At 41.1% G+C, this 23,821-nt stretch overlaps 2 protein-coding genes across 18 annotated transcripts in view; one reads left to right on the forward strand and one right to left on the reverse strand.

The window, feature by feature from the left end:
• Positions 1 to 635: 635 nt before the first annotated feature.
• Positions 636 to 23,821, forward strand: part of LOC147025480 (uncharacterized) — a 60,012-nt gene continuing 36,826 nt past the window's right edge. For 3 of the 4 annotated variants that reach the window (XM_085886512.1, XM_085886511.1, XM_085886514.1), the window contains exon 1: positions 636 to 1,371. The gene's annotated coding sequence lies outside the window, so the exon portion shown is untranslated. The remainder of the gene's footprint in view (positions 1,372 to 23,821) is intronic. The other variant, XR_015059552.1, reaches the window with a different exon arrangement.
• The window catches only part of LOC147025481 (uncharacterized), a 187,246-nt gene continuing 168,368 nt past the window's right edge, over positions 4,944 to 23,821 (reverse strand). For 11 of the 14 annotated variants that reach the window (XM_085886488.1, XM_085886486.1, XM_085886482.1 and 8 more), the window contains 3 exons: positions 12,421 to 13,004; positions 9,792 to 9,896; positions 4,944 to 8,846 (listed from right to left, as the gene is read on the reverse strand). In XM_085886488.1, coding sequence (XP_085742614.1) covers positions 8,646 to 8,846; positions 9,792 to 9,896; positions 12,421 to 13,004 — 890 coding nt within the window. In that variant the 3' untranslated portion in view covers positions 4,944 to 8,645. The remainder of the gene's footprint in view (positions 8,847 to 9,791; positions 9,897 to 12,420; positions 13,005 to 23,821) is intronic. The other 3 variants (XM_085886481.1, XM_085886478.1, XM_085886487.1) reach the window with 2 other exon arrangements.

The following is a 23,821-nucleotide window of genomic DNA, read 5'->3' on the forward strand; positions in this document are numbered from 1 at the left end:
AAGGTGTTGGGTTGGACCAAGCCGAGCCGTGCCGTACCGAGTCAAGGTGTTGGGTTGGACCAAGCCGAGCCGTGCCATACCAAGTCAAGGTGTTGGGTTGGACCAAGCCGAGCCGTGCCGTACCGAGTCAAGGTGTTGGGTTGGACCAAGCCGAGCCGTGCCATACCAAGTCAAGGTGTTGGGTTGGACCAAGCCGAGCCGTGCCGTACCGAGTCAAGGTGTTGGGTTGGACCAAGCCGAGCCGTGCCATACCGAGTCAAGGTGTTCGGTTGGACCAAGCCGAGCCGTGCCGTACCGAGTCAAGGTGTTGGGTTGGACCAAGCCGAGCCGTGCCATACCGAGTCAAGGTGTTGGGTTGGACCAAGCCGAGCCGTGCCATACCTCGCCGTGTTGTACCTAACCAAGCTAAGCCAGGCTGGGCTTTGGGCCGAGGTGGACCACGTTGGGTTGGACCGCGCCTGGTCGGACCACACCATCACGGTGGCTGATCCTGATAAACTAAGAATATTTGTTGAGAAAATGAAGAGAAAGAAAGATGTTTGGAGAGATAATGGGGTTGTGTTGGGAGAGAAGGGTAGTGTCAGTGAATGAGTAAAAGGGGGTTTTTGGGGGGGGGGGGTGATGAGAGACTATATATTAATATTTCATGGGTTAGGTCATGGGAATGGAGGGGGTGGTCACGAATCGAGTTGATGATTCCCAAACTCGATTCAAATATTGATTTTAAAATCGGACTCTTGAGGTGTTGGGGTGACCCGTGTCGGGGTGACCCGTGAAGTAGAGAGAGCTGGAGGATGTCCGTCACCACGTGCCTCCCGTCCCCATGCTTTCACAGCTGTTCTTGCGCTCGTTCAACTCCACACGTGCGGTGCTCATCGCACCATCACAAAGAAAAGCAATTCCTTTTAATCCCATTTTGCGTCATCGATGATGTCATCGGTTAAATGATGACGCACAGCTTTTATATGCGTGAAATGAAGACTTCATAAAGCATTGAAACTCACCATGACGAGTCGTATTGATAATTGTGGGTTTATAAAACCAAATCAGGGCTTGTGGTGGTGGTGGTGGTGGTGGTGGTGGTTGTGGTACATGCAATATCCTAATTCCTAACCACACTTGATGTTATGACTTGTTAGACTTCCACAAGAACGTTTGGAAGCACGAATCCGGCTCGTTTCGAACACGGCTGGAAGCATCGGGAAGTTTCTAGAACTTGAACCTGGAGCCCGCAAGGTCGCGGACGTTATAAAAATAGGGAAATAAACCGTTTCCCGGGACAACCACATTCCGCCGTGGGCGTCACGATGAGTGCGTGTGACGGATGAACCGGCGGTGAATGCGTCCCGAGGGAAGGCCCGGACTGCTCAGGTAACCACCACCAGCACTCACAAATGCGCTTGACAAAGTAATGAATTACACGTTGGGAGGTGATCACCAACGGGATTCCGAACATACACCGCACAAAAAGCTCGCTCCGATTTAGGAAGGGCAACATGTAGCAAAGGCAAACCCCTTGATGCCCGCACCATCTGGACTCTCACGGGGTCTATGGGGGAAAGGTCATCGCACATGGAATACACAGATCCGTCTCATCGTCGAGCGATCAACTAATTACCTGTCACGTGAACTCAGTAACCCACTGATAGAGTATCAGAATGAAGTTATACTTTTGTCCAATCGTTCATTTCGAACTTTGGCATGAATTAAATAAACGAAACAAAACTCCTGTTCATTAATTATTATTATTATTATTATTATTATTATTGTTACCTGGTTTAGGAGATCGAGCCTCGAGATTACACTCGTCACTCAAGAGGGCTCGAAAACAAGATTTTGTCCAAACGAGTTGGGGAGGAGGAGGTAGAAGAAGAGGGTCATGCGAGAGAGAAGAACGAATGTGTTCTCCAGATAACAGTGGAGGGTGGAGAACTCTGAGAAAGTCGTGTTTGTAAGGTTGTGTTGTCATTAACATTCACCATTCAATGTCTACGACCACCAGGGTACCATTATTACCATTTACCACAACTTGGTAATTAATATATGGGCAGGCAGGACACCGAGGGTCTCTCCCTCTCGCTCTCGCTCTCGCTCCGTCTCTCTCTCTCTCTCTCTCTCTCTCTCTCTCTCTGTCTCTGTCTCTGTCTCTGTCTCTGTCTCTGTCTCTGTCTCTGTCTCTGTCTCTGTCTCTGTCTCTGTCTCTGTCTCCGTCTCTCTCTCTCCGTCTCTCTCTCTCCGTCTCTCTCTCTCCGTCTCTCTCTCTCCGTCTCTCTCTCTCCGTCTCTCTCTCTCCGTCTCTCTCTCTCCGTCTCTCTCTCTCCGTCTCTCTCTCCGTCTCTCTCTCCGTCTCTCTCTCCGTCTCTCTCTCCGTCTCTCTCTCCGTCTCTCTCTCCGTCTCTCTCTCCGTCTCTCTCTCCGTCTCTCTCTCCGTCTCTCTCTCCGTCTCTCTCTCACGCTCTCTCTCCGTCTCTCTCTCACGCTCTCTCTCACGCTCTCTCTCCGTCTCTCTCTCACGCTCTCTCTCCGTCTCTCTCTCCGTCTCTCTCTCCGTCTCTCTCTCACGCTCTCTCTCCGTCTCTCTCTCCGTCTCTCTCTCCGTCTCTCTCTCCGTCTCTCTCTCTCACGCTCTCTCTCCGTCTCTCTCTCACGCTCTCTCTCCGTCTCTCTCTCCGTCTCTCTCTCCGTCTCTCTCTCCGTCTCTCTCTCCGTCTCTCTCTCCGTCTCTCTCTCCGTCTCTCTCTCCGTCTCTCTCTCACGCTCTCTCTCCGTCTCTCTCTCACGCTCTCTCTCCGTCTCTCTCTCACGCTCTCTCTCCGTCTCTCTCTCACGCTCTCTCTCCGTCTCTCTCTCACGCTCTCTCTCACGCTCTCTCTCCGTCTCTCTCTCACGCTCTCTCTCACGCTCTCTCTCCGTCTCTCTCTCACGCTCTCTCTCCGTCTCTCTCTCACGCTCTCTCTCCGTCTCTCTCTCACGCTCTCTCTCCGTCTCTCTCTCACGCTCTCTCTCCGTCTCTCTCTCACGCTCTCTCTCCGTCTCTCTCTCTCACGCTCTCTCTCCGTCTCTCTCTCTCACGCTCTCTCTCACGCACTCTCTCACGCACTCTCTCTCTCTCTCACGCACTCTCTCTCACGCTCTCACTCACGCACTCTCACTCTCACTCATGCACTCTCACTCTCACTCACGCACTCTCTCTCTCTCACGCACTCTCTCTCTCTCATGCACTCACTCTCACTCACGCACTCTCACTCTCACTCACGCACTCTCTCTCTCTCACGCACTCACGCACTCTCCCTCACGCACTCTCTCTCTCTCACTCTCTCACGCACTCTCTCTCTCTCACGCACTCTCTCTCTCTCTCTCACGCACTCTCTCTCTCTCACGCACTCTCTCTCTCACACTCTCTCTCTCTCTCTCAAGCACTCTCTCTCTCTCACGCACTCTCTCTCTCACGCACTCTCTCTCTCTCACGCACTCTCTCTCTCTCACGCACTCTCTCTCTCTCACGCACTCTCTCTCTCTCACGCACTCTCTCTCTCTCTCACGCACTCTCTCTCTCTCATGCTCTCTCTCTCTCACGCTCTCTCTCTCTCTCACGCACTCTCTCTCACGCACTCTCTCTCTCACGCACTCTCTCTCTCACGCACTCTCTCTCACGCACTCTCTCTCTCATGCACTCTCTCTCTCACGCACTCTCTCTCTCACGCACTCTCTCTCTCTCTCTCTCGCCTGGGTTTGAATCCTGACCCAGCTATAAACTGTCATCTTGGTGTTTTTCAGGCAGGGTGATTCATCAATGTGTGTGCCGTCAACAGGATGGACGTTGATCTGGATATCCGATCCGCTAGCATTAGTTGCTGGTCGTTTAAGACCCCACAGTGTCTTTCGTGAAGAGTAGGTGAGATGCCTTTGGCACAAAGGACAAATTACAAATTTCTGCTTTAACCTATGGGGTACTGCATCAGTGGTACAATCACACTTACTGCAATGATGGAAGGTCATTGCACACCGTGCCATACCTACCACCAGTCACAGACTGCATACGAAACTAGAAAGAGCAATCAGAGATTGCAGCCCCTCACCAGGACTTCTTTTGTGTGGCTTTAGTGTACTGGTGTGTTATATAATTAATGAGACATAAGTTGAACTGCCACTTTATAACTGCTGGCAGTGATGACGGGGTACGGGTACCAAGACGTCCTGATTTGATTGGACACCTAACCCTGACCCTTGAGTCATGACGTTTTTTAAAATTATTATTCAATTCAATTCAGAATGGGATTAAAATAAATTCAAATCAAATGGAAGACCAAGTGGGTACAAGTCCTGCATTGGAGTCATCAGAAGGAACTTGAACAATCAAAAAGCAAAGATGAAGTCGTCAGGAGGAACCTGGATAGGATTCCCATTTCAGCTGCTACTCCTCTACCCTCAAACCCATCCAAGCACAGCTAAGTGATCCTTAAAAAAAAACTTAGCAAATAAATAAATAAAATCAAAGAAAAAAATAATAATGATCAAAAACAACCACTATGAAAAAATTAAATAACTATGGCTGCTAGACTATGGGTCTGATAAAGTTGAAATTTCAAACACGTATTCCCCATCACTACTAGATCAGAATTGTGAAGTTTCACGTCGATTGATTAAGCGGTTCCAGAGAAAACATTATTAAAAAATTTCTTCAATCCAATATGGCTGTCAAACCATGTAACCGATCAATTATTCCTTCACAAACTTGTTCACACAAGGCTTGGGGAACATTTGTGTGAAGTTTACCCTCGATCCGTTCAGCCGTTCTGGAGAAGAAGATTTATAAGTTTTAGGGTAAATCCAATATGGCTGCCAAACCATGTGACCAATGATATCAGATGTGTGAACATTATGTTCCTCATGGATAGGCAGTCATACATGGAAAGTTTTGCCTCAATCTGTTCAGCCGCTTTAGAGAAGATTTATTTATTTTTCAAACAATAAGGCTGCCAAATCACGTGACCGATGACGTCATCAATTTATTTTCTGTGGACTATTTTATCCCGATGACCCTCAAAAATTTTCTTACTGATCACATGTAGCGTTCTACATGTGCAATTATGACGTCATAATGAAGGCACCTATGACGTCACAAAAATGATATTCCCCATGAGGAGTACTTGCTATGTACTAAGTTTCAATTTTTTCCTTGGTGCAGTTTCACAGATAAGGTCCAAAGTTTTTCCATTTTGACTCTGCCATGGGGTTGACTCTGCCTGTCATCCTTCTGAGGTCGGCAAAATGAGTGCCAGCATGCTGGTATCGTGTGTTGGAGTAGTGACTCATCCAGGATTGTGCCCAATAGCCAAGGAGACTGCTTCGGCGGCACCGACGCTCTGCAGAGAGTATGGGCCCAGTGGATGGCTGGAGAAGTAGGAACTGAATCCGGGCCTTAACCAAAATCTAATTGGCTTATTCTTGTCACCCAACCAACTTATCCACCGAGTTTTGTCATAACTTGCCCACAACTTTAATAAATATCATGCTATACATAGTTTTGGTAAAGAATCACTTAAAAAAATTCTCGAATCCGGATTCGGATCTTCACCAAAATCGAATCAATTAGTCCTCGTCGCACACCCAACCCTCCACCAAGTTTCATCCGAATCCATCCACAACTGTTTGAGATATCGTTCTATATACCATTTTAGCCCCATATCTTAATGGTGAAGAATCAGTTTAAAATCAAATAAATCTCGTATCCAGATCTGGATTCGGATCTTCACCAAAATTGAATCAATTCTTCCGAGTGGCACTCCCAACCTGTCCACCAAGTTTCGGTTGAATCCATCCATAACCTTTTGATATATCGTGAAATTTATTGTTTCTCTCAATGGTGAATAATCACTTTTAAAATATTCTCAGATCCGGATCCGGATACGGATCTTTACCAAAATTTGGCGTTGCTGTCCTTGGCCGGTCAACTTCACACACAAAAAAATTCAGAACAATTGCTTGAAAACTGTGGCTAAAAATCATGTGACAAACAAACACAAATAAAAAATCACTCATCGTGCCAACTTGCAAAACAGCACAAAGTAGAATGGCACTCGGTGGAGCATATTCCTCTGCCAGGTGGAACAGTTCACGTTTTGTATCCCACTGATGGGATGGATCCGAACCAAAATCCAGTCCATTTGTTCTTGTCACCTATTTAACTCTTCCACCTTGTTTTGTCACAACTCATCCACAACTTTTTGAGATATAGTGATATATTTAGTTTTGGGCCAATCTATCAATTTTAGAAGTTAGGCCTGTGTTGACCTTTTGACCTTAAGATTAATTGGTGGTTGAATTCAGCAACCTGACATGAAAATGCTATTCAAATTTCAAGTCAATCGGATGAAAATTATGGATTTTAGAAAATTTGGCCCAAATTTGCCTTTTGGCTCATTTTGACCTTGAGGCCGATGCTTACCTCAAAATTAATAGGTGGTTGAATTCGGTGACGTGATTTGCAAATAGTCTTCAAATTTCAAGTCAATCAAATCAAAATTGAGGATTTTAGAAATTCGGCCTATGTTGACCTTTTGGTCCACATTGACCTTTTGGCCTATGTTTACCTCAAACTTAATAGGTGGTTGAATTCCGTGACCTGATTTGCAAATAGTCTTCAAATTTCAAGTCGATCGGATGAAACTTGACAATTTTAGAAACAATAAAAAATTTCAGCCTATCTTGAGTTGACCTTATGGCCTATGTTTGTTTTCCTTTTGACCTAGGATAACCTCAGAAGTAAGAGGTGGTTGACTTCAATGACCTGATATGCAAGTCCTGTTCAAATTTCAACTCGATCGGATGAAATTTGAGGATTTTAGAAAATTTGGCTCAAATTGGCCTATGTAGACATTTTCGGTTGAACAAATTTTACGAAACTTCAATGCCTGACCGTCGCAGGGTTGGTGACATTAATCTCTGAAAATTTCATAACGATCGGTCAAGCGGTTTGGGCTGCAGGCGAGTGGACAGACAAACAAACAGACACACAAACAAACGGAGGTGATCAACATACTTGTGAAAAAGTTATTATTTTTTGCCAAATAACAGACAAACGCGACAGACCAACATATGAGTACTTGGCGAAAAATTTTTTTCGCCAAGTAGCAAACGGATCCGAACGCAATACTCTCTCCTTCAGCGAGGGTAATGAGTGACCACTCCATACCACTCCCTTTTTAATGGCCCCAATTATTTTGGGTCAGAGAACGTTTTTGGTATACGTCGTTCACAAACCAGCTGGTCAAGCCTGACGTTCGACCGAAGGTGAATTTGGCGGAAATTTCTAATTTATTCAGGGTACCAGCAATAACTCGCCTACTCTCCGCATAGACCGTGGGATCTTTAACGTCCACCAACTAATCCCGGCAGATGGAATGTCTGGCTTAACGTCCATCCGAGGGACGGCACCTACATTGATGAATAATCCTGCTTGCGAAAATCACCCTGCTATAAACTTGGCAGTTTATAGCTTTGTCGGGATTCAAACCCAGGCGAGTGTGCGTACATCTAGGGCCGAAGTCATCCTGCAACACCACGATAAATGATCTAAAAGACACATAAATATTCATATTATGGAGAGATGCAATTGTAATTCCGTGACGATTTGAACAGAAGTTATGTTCGCCGGTCGGAATATTTTAAGAACCTAAATATACAAATTAATGTTTTATCGCGATGTTTACCGACTCCTCATCTGATGATCCATTCCAAATCACCATCAAAGCACGAGCATCCCGTCTATCGGAAGACGTTCCGATCCTTGAAACACTGACGTCACAAACAATGGTGCAGTCAACAACAATGCGTCGCACTTGTTGAGTGTATGTATTCGACAAATCACCCAGAATTTGTTTCGTGCATAGACAGTCCGTGCAAGTTGCAACCACCGATCGTGACCGCAGACTATAAACGATCCAGGATGGAGTCCATATTATACATCGAGAGACAATCCGCGTAAACGCTGTGAAATCAGACAGGTTACCAATACGTATTTACATCATCTTTACTGTTAAAACCTACGAACGAATTAGACAAAACGAAGGGTCATTCGTTAAACCTGCTGTATACGTCAGTACGTGCGCTGTGCATGCATCCACATGCTGTACGTGTACGGGGTATGGAGAATGTAATCCCAAGGGATGAGTGGTGAGGAGGTTTCCTGGACGACAGTGTCGGAAGCAGAACAAGCTTGCACGAGTTCTGCACGAATCGGAGGGAAACTATAAACAAAGTGTATGATCGCTGATTGGCTTCTCAAACCGATGGAGAGGAAATGAATAGTGTTAACGGATCCATATGGGGGCCTTATAGAATGGCCTTGGGGAGGTGGCGTGTCATAAAGATGAAGCCGATGGAAGTTTCATCCGGAAGACGGGTGTTTCGTCTTGCTGAATCGATGTGATGGAAGCTTCAGGGGAGTCATGGCAATACCTTGGAGGTGATGGAAGTCTCAAAAACCGAGCTAGGGCAAACCGATAGAGATCTCATCAGAGCTCGATGGAGGTGAGTAGGTTTCCATCGAGTCAGATGAAGGTCTCGTAAAGCTGATGGAGGTGATGGAAGTTTAATTGAGTAAACAGTGTGAAGTAACACGAAGGCCGACGTCACATACTCGACTAGCTCCAACCCCCTCCCCAGAAAAGCCATTCACTGCCAACGGCAGCTCCTCCGAGGACTCCACCTCCCCTGACACAAGGAGCTCCGGCAAACAGTCCTCCACGGCCGGGAGAGCCCAGCGTCGATGATGATGGGGAGGCATGAGGTGGTGGTGAAATGCCGAGGAAGGGCTGGGGTGGAAGGTAGGCTGGGCTGCAAGCCTGTGGAGAAAAGAAAACAACCGTTCCGATGACACACGACAGTCACCTGCCACACGTGGCTTTGTTATTTTTCAAGGTTTCAATAATTTCTTTCCAGCTGTAGTGTCATGCTATAGAACTATAATAATGTTGGTTTGAACAACATTGGCGGTGACCGACAGTTTGATACGATGTGTGGAGGCCATTGTGATATCTCCCCAAATGACATTTATATTTAGATTAAATAGTTGTCCCTTGTAGGTGAGAAGGTGGCTGTTCACAGGTGACAAGCGGACACCTGGTTGTGTCATTTTTTTATCGTGTATCGGAGCTGTTTTTAGCAAAGCAACTACACTCTGAGATAGCAATTGTGGTGCATAAGTGCATACCACTTGCTGTCCACACCGTCAAAACCAATTACACCTAAAAGTGATTCGTCAATCGACTATCAACCGGGTATTTACCACCAGGTAAACGGAGGCAATTTGCAGTGAGCAAACTACCTTAAGGTTTCTTCCCACTGGGGAATCAAGCCCAGGCCCTCTTCCACACGAGGTGAACTTGCAAGGCACGGCACCACGTGACTCCAATAATACAGTGAGATACACGTGTTCTGCTCGACGTCGAATGGTTCGTTGAACAAGACATTGGAGTACAGACAAAAATAGTCGTTCTGAAGGACTACCGATACAAGAGGAACAAGGAACCACCATAATCCCTTTTGGTGGACACCGTGAGATTGCTTGAGACCTCTTCAATCTCGCGTGTCCTTAGCACGACCAGTGGACGGCACAAGGTGCATGCATGATGGAGTCCCACAACACACTGAGGTTGAACACCACATAACGGTGTGGTTTAGTTTTGGAGAAACATGGACGAATGAATAACCACAAGCCTCTTATTCAAGTTTAAATATGTGCTTTCGAGGCCAGGTCATGGTGGGGTTTGTGTCCAATTAGTGCTCACCTGGGGAAGGCTCTCCGGAGGTGCAGAGGTAGAGAGGCTGTGTGCGGCGGTCAGTGCAAACCGCTCCCTCTTGCGCCACTTGGCACGGCGGTTCTGAAACCACACCTGTTGGACAGAAGGTATATGATGTAGGGGCCATTTTGTCGGGAAATGGCAAACTGAATTCATTTGCTGTGAATAATAATAAAAATAATTCACCAAGTCAGAAGTACAACCTCCGCATACACCTAATCAACATGTTGGTGTAATGAACGCAGTCAGGGGTGTTTGTGTCACATGACTTCATCGTTAGATTATTCCCAGCAAACCTTAGGAGTGCTTAATTAACGTCAAATGTGTCCTTTCCTCGACTCCATATTAATATATATTTCCGATATTTAAATCCCCCACTCTCATTGCAAACCCAATTGTGACATCACAGAGAGTAACAAATTGCCTCCTTTACTTCCCAGCCCCGTTTTCATGTCCTGAATATGACAGAAGTGTGTAGACAATAAAATAATGTCCTGAGTGCATTTTGTAGCTTGTATTTATAGTTTTATAGGACACCTGTATTAACCAGCTTCACCCTTGAGAAGCATACGATCTCTTCCCTCTCATTTATACAGTTAATGCTTTCATATTGTTCATACTTCATTTGTGAAGGACAAATCTGATAAAACGAGAAGGGCACTCGGTCGAACGCATCATCTTGTCTCGCACACTCAATTTAAACAAAAATACCATCGTTAATTGAACACGCTACCATTGTGACCTACCACTATTATTACCCATATACCTGTATTATCCATGCTCCCTATTATGTCACATGTACATTGCCATTATCCGTAGTTTATTGATTAATTATTAGGATATTTCATGGCCACTTTTGTGCACATTAAGGCTAAATTGCGTTAATGAAGGTGGATATGAAAAAAAAATTCAAACTATATTCGCCGTGGCTCGTTGATCATATTACGAAGTTTCGCATCGATCTGTCGAGCGGTTCTGGAGAAGATTTGTTTTTTACATTTTTTTTATTTTTAATCCAATATGGCCACCAGACCGCGCGTGTCCGATAACGTCGTAAATTTAATTTTTCACTCACATCGGGTCGTAGATCAGACGTATGAAGTTTCAGATTTTTTCGGATGAGGATTTCGATTCAACCGATTACGGATAGAATACCATTTCACCGATGACATCATCCTTATCGCCACATGTACCCCATAGGGAGTTGATGACATTTGCCAAGTTTCAATTTTGCATCCTTTCAATCATCTCTCCTTTATTATGAATGTGTGATGTTTTAAAAGTTAAAACAATGCTCGTTTGTGAAGTGGGACGATTGGGCATCAATTGGGATTATTGATGCGCGGAGATTAAGTTATTGAATACTATACAGGGGGGCAGATGGGCACTGGAATGTATTATATATGCACTGTGGCACACTGTACTCTTTGTATAGGCACTGTATATATATATATATATATATATATATATATATATATATATATATATATTGTATCCCCTTTGTGATGCAGTGCACAGGATCTGGGACGCATTGTATAGGCCCTGTGAGGCACTGTGCACATTGTAAAAGCTCTGTGGCATGCTGTATGCATGTGTGTAGGCTCTCTGGCACACTATATGCCTTGTGTAGTTTATATGATGCACTGTACATATTGTATACCCTCTGTGACACAGTGAAGAGGATTTGAGGCATGCTGGGACGCATTGTATAGGCCCTGTAATGCACTGTACACACTATAAAGGCTCTGTGGCACACTGTAAACATTGTGTAGATTCTGTGACCTGCAGTGACAGATTGTATCAATCTACTTTGTGATGCACTGTAGACATTATACAGGTTCTGTGATGTACTGTACACGATGTAAAGGCTCTTGGGCAAACTGTATGTATTGTGTAGGTTCTGTGAGACTGTGATCCACAGTGACACATTGTATAGATAGGCTCTGTGGTGCGATGTACGTATTGCATAGGTTCTGTGACTAACTGTAATGTCTGGTGTTGGCTTAATGGTTAGGGCGGTGGGCATGGGATCCTTGGGTCCTGAGGTCCAATCCTGTTTTTCTGTTGAATTAATACTGGGTGGGGTTGACTCAGCCTGCCATCCTTCTGAGGTCGGCAAAATGAGTACCAACTTGCTGAGATGATTGAGCCACTTGAGTATCCTGTGTCGGAGTGACGACCCATCCAGGATTGTGCCCAATAGCCCAGGAGACTGCTTGGGCAGCACCGACGCTCTGCAGAGTATGGCCCCGATGGATGGATGGATGGATGGATGGATTGACTGGACACGTTGTAATTTTCTGTGATGCACTGTACACCTTGCATAGGTTCTGTGGTGCACTGTGCACAATGCAAAGGATCTATGGTGCACTGTACACATTCTGAAGATTGTGTGGCCCAAGGTGGCACAATGTATAGACTATGTGACACACTCTACACATTGTGCATATAGGATCTGTGATGCACTATACACATTTGCAAGGCTCTGGAGCACAATATATTACTGTGTAGGCTGTGTTGCACAATGATGAAAATGAAGTTGCACAATGAAGAAAAATTGCATAACGATGCACTTGCACTCTCCATTAAATGCTTACATGCACACACTAGGACGCACCTGCACACGGGCTTCACTGAGCCCAGTCCTCGAGGCGAGCAGTTCTCGTGCCGCAACGTCAGGGTAGTGCGCTCTAGCAAAGCCGCGCTCCAGCTCACGTAGCTGTGCTGCACTGAACGTGGCTCTCTGGCGGCGCCTCTTTCCACGTTGGGCAATGCCTGGACCAGGACATGGCGACTCAGGGGAACCCCTGGTGGGTCTGCGGAAGGTCTCCTTGGGATAGGTACCAGCTAGCAGTGTCGTTCCATCTTGGTGCGCACTACCTGTAGACCCCGTAACTGCCTCTCCTTTAGCCATTCCGATGGGTCCGTGCTCAGGGAAGCAGTGCTGGGAATATCCTCCCCGAAGCCCTGCTCCGGTGTGTACGGCATAGCCCCAAAGCGAATGGTCGTCCCTCTCCCGGCCACCCTCTCTCCTCGCCGCTCCTGGGAATGCTCCCTGCCCAGCTTCACTCGAGCAAAACCCACCTTCAGGAATCAATGGGAATTTGGTGGAAATGCTCTCGCTTTTGCTTTCTTTGAGGTCCGCGTTGCTTGGTGCTTTGACCGTAGGATCTGCAAACGCGGCCATCATGGTCTCACGAACTTGAGTCAGAAGAACATGACATGGAGTGTATTAGTGTATAATTACTCAGAGCAATTAGTCCATTATTATTCTTACATCACAAACATAGGATCATATATAAAAGATCGTTGGTGAATATAAATACATTTATCGAACTTGCTAGTCAGGGATACAGTACCAGGTTTGTGGAATGGACTGGACATAGTATTACTCCATGTAAATCTCTGTGTATAATATATTTAGACAAATGGATGACCAAATGAAAGCTAAACATCCACTGCATCTGTTGACATGTGGGTTGTCATTAGATCTTGAGTACTTGTGAAATAAGAACTCCATAATGACAATGACCCTATTGTTATAGCGAGACTCCAAAATGAGTCATACAAATAATCACATAATTTTATATAAGCTGCTGAAAAATATTTTAGTGGCAGTATTATAAGTATTACCTATTTTGATGTGAAACAGATGTTTATGAGCGACAGTTATTTATGTCCATATATTATATACAAATGTAATTATAGTGTTGGCAACATGACAACCCAAAACAGCCGAATAAGTGCGGTTGGTCATTTGCATGATTAAACGACACGCATACTTATTGACGCAAGACATTTCAGCTTTTCATTTTTAATTAATTTATAAAAAATTCTAAAAACATGTTTTCACTTTGTCATTATGGGGTATTTTGTGTAGATTGGTGACAATTTTTTTTTAATTTAATGCATTTTAAATTCAGGCTGTAACACAACAAAATTTGAAAAGGTCAAGGGGTGTGAATACTTTCTGTATGTATGTATGTATGTATGTATGTATGTATGTATGCATTATCATCTACTCCTTTAAGAATATTTTACTGAGGAAGCTGAAAGTTTCAGGGATAAATGAGGGAGGGCACCCTGAAGTTGTGTGCAAGTTTTGTTTGATTCCATCAAGTTTTGAAAAAAGAAATTTTTTCGCCCATCTTGCCATTTTTGGGGGTGTGTGAGGGCAATTGGAATTATTCGAGCTTCATAAATAACCACAATCTATTATATGTGCAAATAAGCAGTATGCATGTTTTTGTTTCCTTACATAACCCGGGTTTATTTAATTTAGGAGCGATTGAGGCAGCGGTTTGTTGCCTCAACAGTACACCATCCAAAAAAAGAGGGATGTGTCAGAATAACACGTTGCAGACTTGAAATAAGATCGCCCATTGGGTGGGTACTCTGCCATGGTATTAATAATCATAAAGATAACATGACCACTCTGGTGGCGCCCGTAGGGAGTCCATGCTCCTTGTGATAATGATAACAATAATAATAATAACTACAACTGACACTTATAACAGCTGGCAGTGATGACTGGATATCAAGATGTTCCGCTTTGATACAACCCCGGGGAGAGTTCTTAGGGTCGGGGGGAGGGGGATAGCTATATACCACCCCCCCCACTCCCCCCCCCACACTTTAATACAACCCCACTTTGATCAGATACGTGACCCATGACGTCTTCTTCACAAAACTGAATCTAGAAGGGGATTAAAAGAAATTCAATTCAAATCAAATGGAAGACCAAATACTGCATTGGAGTCATCAGAAGGAACCCACATCAGTAAAAAGCAAAGATGGAGTCATCGGGAGGAACCTGGATAGGACTTGGGCCCAGTTGCATTAGATTCCCTTATCCTGAAGGAAAGATTCCCCTTGATATGCACTGCGATTCCTTCGAGAATGATTTCCATGAGGGCTGTTGCACAAACAACCCTGAGCAAATCCTCAAGTAAGGATTTCCTTAAGGGTGAGGAAATCCTTCGGAGCCGTTACTATGCAACCAATCAGATTAGAGGAAAGAAGAGGCGTCCGAAAGCAGGATGGTGGTGAAGCGATCTACAAACTGGCTTCTGGAAGAGACAGAAGCACCAGTGGAGGCTTTTCTTAAGCACAAGAGAGACAATATATTGTATACTTTATGATGTGTGTTGTTCAAATACTTTTATGTATATTTACGACACTATAAATAGTGTATAATTATTTGGAATCCCTTGATTTGGGTAAGACCCGTGTCCAGAGGGTAAGCTGGGACTTCCCCGAGTTGAACAAGGCCCCACACGTCTCTCGGAATCCCCACACGATACGGAATTGATGAGTTATGGACTGAGTAACATGCCGTGTTCAATTTATTTATTATTTACGCAGTTGACACTTTTTCCTGGGGACATTCTTGGTATCGATTGAATTGGTATCTAAAGAACCTGAACACAAAGTAATAAATGTTTGCGCCATAGGTCCACAGGGTAAACCGGTACTCCCACAAGTCGAACGAGGGCCCACATTTCTCTCTATGACACGGGATTGAGGAGTTAGAGACCGAGTCACACACCATGTTCAATCTATTTATTATGTGTGCAGTTGACCCTTTTTCCTGGGGTCATCGTCGGAATCCATTGAATTGATTCAATTGATTCCGACGAGTGAGGAGAGGGGGTGGCTGAACACGAAGTAATCAGGAGGGGAAGGGTGGGGGGAGGGTTGCTCGCTTGAATTTAAGGAAGGTATTAAGGAGAAACTTCATAAATATTCGAATGTGAAACGATCCTCAAATTATGAATGTCCTTCACGGGAAACTTGAGAAAATATTGAAGTAAATCCTCAAATATTTCCTTAAGAATACTTTATGCAACCAGACCTCAGGTTTCAGCTGCCGCTCCTCTGCCATCAAAGTCGTCCAGGTGCAGCCAAGTGAGCCTTATTCAAAAAGTAAAATAAATAAACAGATTCAAAAAAATAAATAATTATGACTGCCAGACCATGCATCCAATCAGGTTGAAATTTAAAACATTTATTCCCAATGACTACTATATCATAATTGTGAAGTTTCACATCAATTGATGAGGCAGTTCAAGAAAAAGAATGTTTTAAAGATTTTTGTTCAATACAATATGGCTACTAGACCATCTGACCGATAAATCATTTGTGAACATCCTGGTATCCCCAAGGCTTGGGGAATATGTGTGTGAAGTTTCCCTTCGATCTGTCAAGCCATTCTGGAGAAGATGTTGAAAGATTTATGCTTCAAAAAAATCATAGCTGCCAGACCATATGACCTATGACATTAAAATTTACACCCAATATTCCCCAAGGCTAGTAGATTATGTGCATGAAGTTTCGGATAGATCTGCTAAGCCGTTCTGGAGTAGATTTTTAAAGCTTTTTATGTTCAATCCAATATGGCTGCCAATCCACAAGACCAATTCTATCAATTTTTTCTCTCGAACATTTTGTTGCTAGACAACACTAAAAAATTTCAAAGTGATCAGATAAAGTGTTTGACTTGACGAATTATGACGTCATAATGAAGGCCAACCAATAAAATCATCTGATACAAAGCTTGTTCCCCATGGTGAGTACTTGACATGTGCGAAGTTTCAATTTTTTCTATGGAGCGGATTTGGAAATAGAGGTCCAAAGTTTTTCCTTTATTCCAACATGGCTGCCACATCACATGACCTATGACATCATTATAATTAATAAAAAAACTCCACATGATTAGTCGCTCCTCAGGTGAAAATTTTGTGTCAATCCGACAAGCGGTTGCAGAGAAAATGAATTTAAAAAGGAATAAACCCCAAAATTACCAGCATAATAATAATAATAATAATAATAATAATAATAATAATGTACAAGGAGAATAAACGGAAGAAAAATAAGAAGAGGTACATTCAAAGTACACCGCCCACATGCCAAATAAATAAATAAATCCTCCAGCTCGCGACATTGCGGGGACGCCTTCGGCTGCCCGGCGATGCCACTGTGCAGCACATGGATATGGAATTGGGAGGGAGTGGTGCACTTCTGAGGTGAATGTGTACAATTGTTACTCAGTTTATGTGTACAAATGTACTTTTGAGGTGAATGTGTACAAATGATGCTTACTCGTTGTGCGTTACATGGAGACGGAATTAGGAGGGAGCGGTGTACAATAATTGATTTATTGCACAATTAAAATAAATAAATAATAATCGTAAAATAATTCATTTCTTAATCAATTGGCTAACAGCATACCAAAACCACCACCGTTTCATCTGGATCTGTAACTTTTTGAAAATTAGATAAATGAAAAATGAATAATTGAAAAATGAAAAATGAATAATCGATTAATTACTAAATCAAAAATACCCTTTATAGCTAAATCATATGTTCACTGTTGTGTCCAAATAACAGCTTCCTTGCTCAAAAGGTGCCTGAGATATTACCCAGATGAAAAACAAAATAATTAATTTATAAATCAACAATAATTAAGTAATTAAACAATTAATTGATTGATGAAAAATAATGCTTTTGCCAAAGCACATCTTCACTTTTGTCCCCAAATGTCAGCTTCCTCGCTCAAAGAATGCTTGAGATATCGCCCGAACAAACGAGAAAGAAAATAATTAATTGATACCCTTTATAGCTCTCTATTAAAAAAGCCTTTATAGCCGAATGTAGGTATATAAAAAGGGTATATAAAAAATATATACCTTTAAAGGGTATATAAAAAAATACCCTTTAAAGCCAAATCACTTGGTCACCGTCATGTCCAAATGTCAACTTCCTAGCTGAAAAGGTGCCTAAGATATTGCCCAGATGGGAAAGAAATAAATAAGGAAGTAATGAATCAATAATAATTGAGTAATAAATCAATTAATTGATTGATCAAAAAAAAAAAACGTTTTTTCCAAAGTACAACTTAACTTTTGTCCCCAAATTTCAGTTTCCTCGCTCAAAGGATCGCCAAGATATCACTTGGACAAAAAAGAAAGCAAGAAAACAAACAAACAGAGTAAAAACTGAGTACTCCCTTCCTTTGGTGCCTGGCGATGACGTCATGCATTGCCTGGATCTGAAATTTGGAAGGAGTGTTTTACTACAATGGGTTACCCAACCTGAAAGGCTTGATACTCTAATAATAATAATGATAGTGTTATAATTTTAAATGATAATTTTGTACAACCAGGAGAGATCCATTCACTTACCCACAATGCATGTCGTTGTTCTCATTTCGAACCATCAGATGTTTGTTCATTGTTTACTTTCACTCTTTAGAATTTTAGATCATCCATCTCCATTCATGTGCTTGGGCGTTACATATCTACATATACATCTATACAACGTTTTATGTGCGCTTGTTACCCTGCACGCATGAAGCGCAAAGTGGGGTTAAGCAATTGGTTCACTTTGTCTGTCTGTCTGTCTACAGACATCAGTCTATGATCGAGGAACTACTTGATTTCAATGGAATGATATTTTGAACACTGTATAACATGATTCAGAACACAAACCTACAGTTTAGCAGTACTTTGGCTCTGAATTTGACAAATTGTGAGAATCTTATCCCAATTGCACATGCACAGAGAGTCAAGATTAATTTTTTTTTTAATCTGTCTGCTTGTCTGGCAGTCAAACAAAATTGAAAATCATTCTCAAGAGGAAACTTACTGTTTTTAGGGACTTAATAAAGGACACAAACAACAGGCACGAAGAGCTACTGTAACATATTAAATAAGGTGGTGGTAAAAGACGGTACATTTACTGTGATAAATTTCTCAATTTTTTTCTATAACCTTTAAAATATTTATTTTATCTCTATTGAATTACTGTATATACTTGAACACTGTAGAACACAACCCACTTTGAGGCACTTTCAAAAACCTGCTCAGCAGTAGTTGGAATTTTTTTTATTCATGCCGTCTCATGCCCTGAGGGTAGAGTAACTGTGAAATTGAGCATTCAGAAAACTATGGTGGCTTCCAGCACTGTTTGTTGAGTGCAGAATGGAAAGAAAGAGTTGAAAAGACCCATCTCATGTCCTTTTTTTATGAAAACTGCATGGAGTAAGGTGTTTCATGAACTCTCTAGTTTGTAAATTTACAAAGTGAGGAAAATATTTACGAACAAATGCTGAAGTAAATGCTCGTTTGTGTGTATATTTGTTTATATATTTGTCGGTATGTTAATCTACTTTGACGTGTACGTTTGTGTTTGTAAGTGAAGTGATGCTTACACGTTTGTTCGTAAACTGTGTTTTATTAAATAATATTTACGGAGGGGGAGGGGGTACGTGTGGGGGGGGGAGGGGCGGACATGAACCCCCTAATCTTATAAGAGCTTGTGAACACTCCATAAATGTTCTAAATGGAGGTCGATGAGTAAATCCATGACTTGTGTTTATGCAGTTAAAATATGGTTAAAAACACAAAACTGAAAGGGAGGAAACTTAACATTCATGAGGCATTATGTGCTTGTCGGACCTAAGCTGAGATCTGCTGTAATCTATATACCCCGGAGAGGATAACATGACCCTTCCTGGTGCTCATTCAGGGAGTGGGTGGCCTCGTAAATGTAAATTTGGTGATAAATTTTATTATGTATTATTAAAATGTATTATTAAAATTCCCACGTACTTAAACATTTATTATGATTTTTCCTTGTATTAATTAAAATCATTTTGCATTTAAACATTTATTATGATTTTTCCTTGTATGAATTAAAATCATGATGCATTTAAACATTTATTATGATTTTTTCCTTATAATTATTAATTAAAATACCTGTGTATTTAACCATTTATTATGATTCTTCCTTCTATTACTTAAAATACGCATGTGTTTAAACATTATGATTTTTCCTTGTAGTAATTAAAGTACGCATGTATTTAAACATTTGTTATGATTTTTCCTTGCATTAATTAAAATCACTGTGTCTTGAAATATCTATTATGATTTTTGTGGTATTAATTAAAATGATGATGTATTTAAACCTTTATTATGATTTTCCTTGTATTAATTAAAACTACGATGTATTGAAACATTTATTATGATTTTCCTTGTATTAATTATGTATTTAAACATTTATTATGATTTTTTCCTTGTATTCGTTAAAATATGCAGGTATTTAAACATTATGATTCTCCCTTGTAGTAATTAAGGTATGCATGTATTTAAACATGTATTATGATTTTTCCTTGCATTAATTAAAATCACTGTATTGAAACATTTATTATGACTTTTTCCTTGTATTAATTGAAATCATTATGTGTTTAAACATTTATTATGATTTTTCCTTGAATTAATTAAAATCCCAATTTACTGTATTTAAACATTTATTATGATTTTCCTTGTATTAATTAAAAATCACGATGTATTGAAACATTTATTATGATTTTTCCTTCTATTAATTCAAATCATGATGTATTTAAACATTTATTATGATTTTTCCTGGTATTAATTAAAATCCCAATGTACTGTATTTCAACATTTAGTTTGATTTTTTTCCTTGTATTAATTAAAATCACAATGTATTTAAACATTTATTATGATTTTTCCTTGTATTTATGAAAATCGCTGTCTTTAAATAGTTATGATTTTTCCTTGTATTAATTAAAATACCAATGTATTTAAACATTTATTATGATTTTGTCCTTGTATTAATTAATATCCCGATGGGGAGTGACTTTTGGGCGACCCTGTATATAAAGAGCACTGCCTCATGCTTGTTGAATCATTTACGAGGGATACACAAACCATTGACTCGTAAAGGAAACCTTTCATGGTTCACAAATCGTTAAACAATATGTTGTAACGATTCACCTAGCATGATGAGATGTTATATATCTGTAACCGTTTAAACACCTGTGTTTGATATGTTACTACATGTTAACTCATGAAGTGATGCGATTTCAATTCTAAGTGAACAACTACTATGCTCAGGAGTTAACTTGTCAAATGAATAAAAACTCAAATCCACAAACTGGACATGAAACAACATCGTTATACAAAATTATTCATTATCATGATAGTGATGAGGGAACGGTGGTGATGACGGAACTGTTGTGACGAGGGAACTGTAGTGATGAGGGAATAGTAGCAATGAGGGAACGGACGGTAGTGATGATGGGCTTGGTGATGAAGGAATGGTGGCAATGAGGGAATGGGAACAATGAGGGGTTTGAATAATGTGGGAATGGTAGTGATGAGGGAATGGTAGGCTTTTCATGCATCTAGACACTCCATCATAATAAACAATCAGAATGAATGGAGAACATCACGATCTTTTACACAAAGAGGTTTATTGTATATCCATGGCTTCAACACTGAGCCCCATTCCCAACTGATCCCCCACTTTCGTCATGCCACTGCCTCTCATTCCCCACTGCCCCCCATTCCACACTGCCCATTACCCTCCCACTGCACCCACTCCCCACAGCCCCTCATTCCCCATGGCCATCCACTCCCCACTGCCCCTCATTCCCCATGGCCATCCACTCCCCACTGCCCCTCATTCCCCATGGCCATCCACTCCCCACTGCCCCCCCATTTTTCATGCCTACTCCACACTTCCCCTACTCTCCACTACCATCCCTACAACTCACTGTCCCCTCCCAACCTTCATCCCACTCTGCCTCCCCTTCTCAGCTTTCACTCCCTTCCCTTTTTCTCCACCTTAAGATATCATGGCCATCACTGTGTCTGATGGCAAAATGCCCCAGCCACTATTGGGGAACTAATATGATTTGGATAAAACATTGCACAGTACGTATTCTGATGAACGTCCTGGATTGTTTCACTGATTTACGCATTTTCACAATAGTTTACATATTTATTCTTGCACATGTATTTATATAAGTAGGACTTTACACATTTCTAACTTCATTGTTTTACACATTTACATGTTTATTTATTTACACAAACATTGTTTTACACATTTATTTATTTGCACAATCATTGTTTTACACATTTATTTATTTACACAATTGTTTTACAAATTAACAACTTTATTTACAGAATCATTATTTTAGCATTCACACGTTTATTTATTTTCACAATCATTGTTTTATGCATTTACATGTTAATTTATTTACACAATAATTGTTTTATGCATTTACACAATTGTTTTATACATTTACACATTAATTTGTTTACACAATCATTGTTTTAGCATTTACACATTTATTTATTTTCACAATCATTGTTTTATGCATTTACATGTTAATTTATTTACACTAATTGTTTTATGCATTTACACATTAATTTATTTACACAATCATTGTTTTATGCATTTACACATTAATTTATTTACACAATCATTGTTTTATGCATTTACACTAATTTATTTACACAATCATTATTCTAGCATTTACACACTTATTTATTGGCACAATAATTGTTTGATGCATTTACACGTTTATTTATTTATACAATCATTATTTTATGCATTTACACATTTATTTATTCACACAATGATTGTTTTACACCTTTACATGTTTATTTATTTATACAGTCATTGTTTTTTGCATTTACACATTAATTTATTTGCACAATCATTGTTTCCACATTTACATGTTAATTTATCTACACAATCATTGTTTTACACATTTATTTATTTGCAAAATCATTGTTTTACACATTTATTTATTTGCACAATCATTGTTTATGCATTTACACATTTATTTATTTACACAAACATTGTTTTACACATTTACACTTTCATCTTGCTGTTTTTTTTACACATTTACACATTAATTTATTTACACAAACATTGTTTTACACATTTATTTATTTGCACAATCATTGTGTTTCACACATTTAGACTTTCATGTTGTTTTTTTTTAATGAACTTACACAATCTTTTTTTTAACGCAAGAATGACATATTCACCTGATTACGCGCTAACTCATTTGCTTATTAATTGTATGCATTTACATATTACACACATTTCAGAATTTTATACATCTACATATTTCCATGATTACTGATTTTACACGTACAATATAAGTCTTATTCAAGTTATGATTCTATGCATTTTCCCCGTTACACATTTACAATGTTCAGGCTAACCTTCACACATTCTGGTGTGTAAATGCCCAGAAATGAATTAACCCATTTTAAGTAGTTATAAATTTAGATCACTCAGTGTATCCTTGATCCAGCTTGGTTCCATGCAATGTGCGATTTTTGTGTGAAGCAAATGGTTTTGTCTGAGACGTCTCGTCTCATAAGCAGCTTTGCCAAGACATGGCTCCGATGCGTCCCACAAGGCTCTCTCTCTCTCTCTCCCCCCCTTTCCATTTCCTTATATCTCCACCTCTCTCTCTCTCTCTCTCTCTCTCTCTCTCTCTCTCTCTCTCTCTCTCTCTCTCTCTCTCTCTCTCTCTCTCTCTCTCTCTCTCTCTCTCTCTTACTCTCTCACCATTAAGGGGTTTCCGACACTAACAACTCCCGAGGACTATCGCACTTATTAGGCTCGTCACACCGACTCGTGCTGATTAGTCTGGGCAGGTTATGGGAAAACGCCATCTCAGCGATCACAGCTCCGTTGGGACACCAATCACCCCTTGTGAGAACTTAATCGTTTACTTTACAATTATTCTTACCATCCTCATTGTGTCGTCTTTATATTTCCTCATTGTTTTAAGTGTTTTCCATGATTTTGTTTTGTACATTTTAGATCCTTATTTTCTTAACTCGTCAGTACAGTTGATCCTTGGTGAGAGAATTAAATCTCCTTAGATTAGGTGGTGTGAGGTTTTATGGTTTAAAACGTTAAATAATCTCCTCCACTAAGCTCTCGATGAACAATTAAGATTCCTATAACCAGGCAAAGGCAGACACGGCTGGACATGAGGGGATGCGTTTCGGATACCGTACCAGATCTCTCGTACAAAATGTATTACAGAAAGTACTTTGTATAATGAGCCTTTACTGTACAAAGAGTTTAATAAACTCTTAACGACAGTGTGGTTATTCTGCATCGTTATTTGCCTATTGTGATTCGGTATAACTACATATTCGCCACACATCAACTTTAAATGA

The sequence above is a fragment of the Eptatretus burgeri genome, chromosome 6 (genome assembly GCF_056783735.1).
Source record: "Eptatretus burgeri isolate ZD-2024b chromosome 6, Ebu_testis_v1, whole genome shotgun sequence".
In the NCBI taxonomy this organism is placed as follows: Eukaryota; Metazoa; Chordata; class Myxini; order Myxiniformes; family Myxinidae; genus Eptatretus; species Eptatretus burgeri.